Source organism: Fonticula alba (assembly GCF_000388065.1).
Source record: "Fonticula alba strain ATCC 38817 unplaced genomic scaffold supercont2.1, whole genome shotgun sequence".
NCBI lineage: Eukaryota > Rotosphaerida > Fonticulaceae > Fonticula > Fonticula alba.
In genome coordinates this window covers 2,049,499-2,051,319 of record NW_009242971.1, presented here as the reverse complement: position 1 = coordinate 2,051,319, position 1,821 = coordinate 2,049,499, and the positions used below count along the sequence as shown (strand labels likewise).

The window sequence follows — 1,821 nt, the reverse complement described above, 5'->3', positions numbered from 1 at the left end:
CCCCCCCCCCCCCCCCACCGGTCGTTGGACGCACGCACACGCGCGCACACACATCGGTGGAGCCGGTCACCTGCCCGGGAGGGAGGGGGCCCTGGGCACCGGTAAACATTGGAAGGAGGTGAGGCTGTTTCACATCGGCCCCGACCAGCGCCTGCCAATCTGACACCTTGTACGGGCCTTCTGGGGGCGTGCGTGTGCGGCCCTCCGCGCGTCCGGCGTCTCCTCCTCCTCCTCCTCCTCCTGAACAAACACGCTGGGCCGGGGCGTCCGATGTGGCCGGGCCCCCTCCCGCAGGAGCGTCCGGCTTCAGGACCGGGCGCCGGGCCGTCCGGGCGGCCGTCACCGCCGGAGCACGAGAGCCGGCGCGATCCACCCCGTCGAGCCAATGCGTCGGCCACACATGGGCCAGTTCGCGAGCGCGCATGTGTACGCGTGTGCGCGCGCGCATTCACCGGATCGCGCGAGGCCAGGAGGGACGGACTGCCGCATGCGAAGTGGCGCGGCACGAGTTTGTTTGCCCGTCGAGGCCCTGCCCTGCCATGCCTGGTCGGTGCCACAGTAATTACAGCCTCGCGCCTCGCGCCCCCGTGCCCCCGTGCCCCCCCCCCTCCCCCTGCACTTTTCTCTTCCGAGGGCCAGGAGGGGGGCAGGACTGTGAGAAAGTGCGCGGCTCGCCTCCCCGGGGCCGGGGCCCCTGCTTTCGGGGGCTCCTGCGGGCGGTCTCGGGCGGGCGGGCGCGCGCGCGCGCGCGCGTACGTGCGTGGGGCGGCGGCGTGTGGGCGCTCGGCAGGCGCATCGCCCGCCCGGCCGCCTGGGGGATGGGGCTCAGGCTGCATATTGCCCACGATGTCACACGCATACACACATGCACACACATACTCAGACCCACATGCCCGGACAATGCTGGCCCGGAAGCAGAGGGAGCCACAGAGTCGGGGTGCTGGGCGCCGGGCGCCGGGCGCCGGGCGTGGGGCGGGGGGCGGGGGGGGACACAGGGGCAGTCCATACTTTCTTGACACATCTCATTCCCGGGAACCGCCCCCCAGGCTGGCCGCCGAGAAAAGGCCGGGCAATCGCACTTCCCCCCGTCCCCCCCCCGGCAGGACGGGGTTCCGGAGAGACGCCAGCGCCGTGTGCCCACGGTGGTGATATTAAGCATGAAGATGTCGGAACGTGTGCCGGGGAATGGGGGCGCGGGGAGGGGAGAAACAGGCCACCCGGGTCGAGACGGCGACCAGCCAGTCGACGGGGGGGGGGGGGGAGAAAAGCGCCCAATGGGGGCAGGCCTTAACGAGTCCGGCCTCCGGGGGCGGGGAAGGACGGCCATGGAGAAGTGGCCAGCCGGGGACGTCATGCGCCCCGGCTGCCGGGCGGCCAGCATCGATCGCCGTGCCGATTGGAGGCCGCCGCTGGCGAACCGGGGGACCATGTGAGAGCGATCGCCCGGGCGGCACATGTCGCCTGTGGCATGCACTGAGTTTTCCGTGCCCCGGAGCACCACGCCCGGGAAGCCTCAGGCCGGATGAAAGGGGGGGAACATGTGTGGCGTGGCAGAATGGCCAGGCAACGACACCCAGCCCGCGAAAGACGCCACCTTCGGCGCCTGCCGGGCCGCAGGTGGGCGGCGCGAGGCCGAGTGCCGGGCCCCGGGGTGGGGACCGGCGCGAGCAGGGCTGGCAATCATCAACGATGAGTGAGACGAGGGCTGGCCGGTCGTGCGACCAAGAGGTGCCCATGCCGCCTGGGGCGACCGCGCAACCGGCACAACCCGGTCGCTGGGGAGACGCGGGGGGACGCGGGGGGACGGGGGGCCGAAGGGGG

The 1,821-nt window shown here is 72.4% G+C and overlaps 1 protein-coding gene across 1 annotated transcript in view; it reads right to left on the bottom strand.

The window, feature by feature from the left end:
* Positions 1 to 109, bottom strand: part of H696_00451 (hypothetical protein) — a gene marked incomplete at its 5' end in the record, with an annotated part of 8,642 nt that extends 8,533 nt beyond the window's left edge. Inside the window, one exon of the mRNA XM_009494306.1 lies at positions 53 to 109. Coding sequence (XP_009492581.1) covers positions 53 to 109 — 57 coding nt within the window. The remainder of the gene's footprint in view (positions 1 to 52) is intronic.
* Between the last annotated feature and the right edge of the window lie 1,712 nt (positions 110 to 1,821).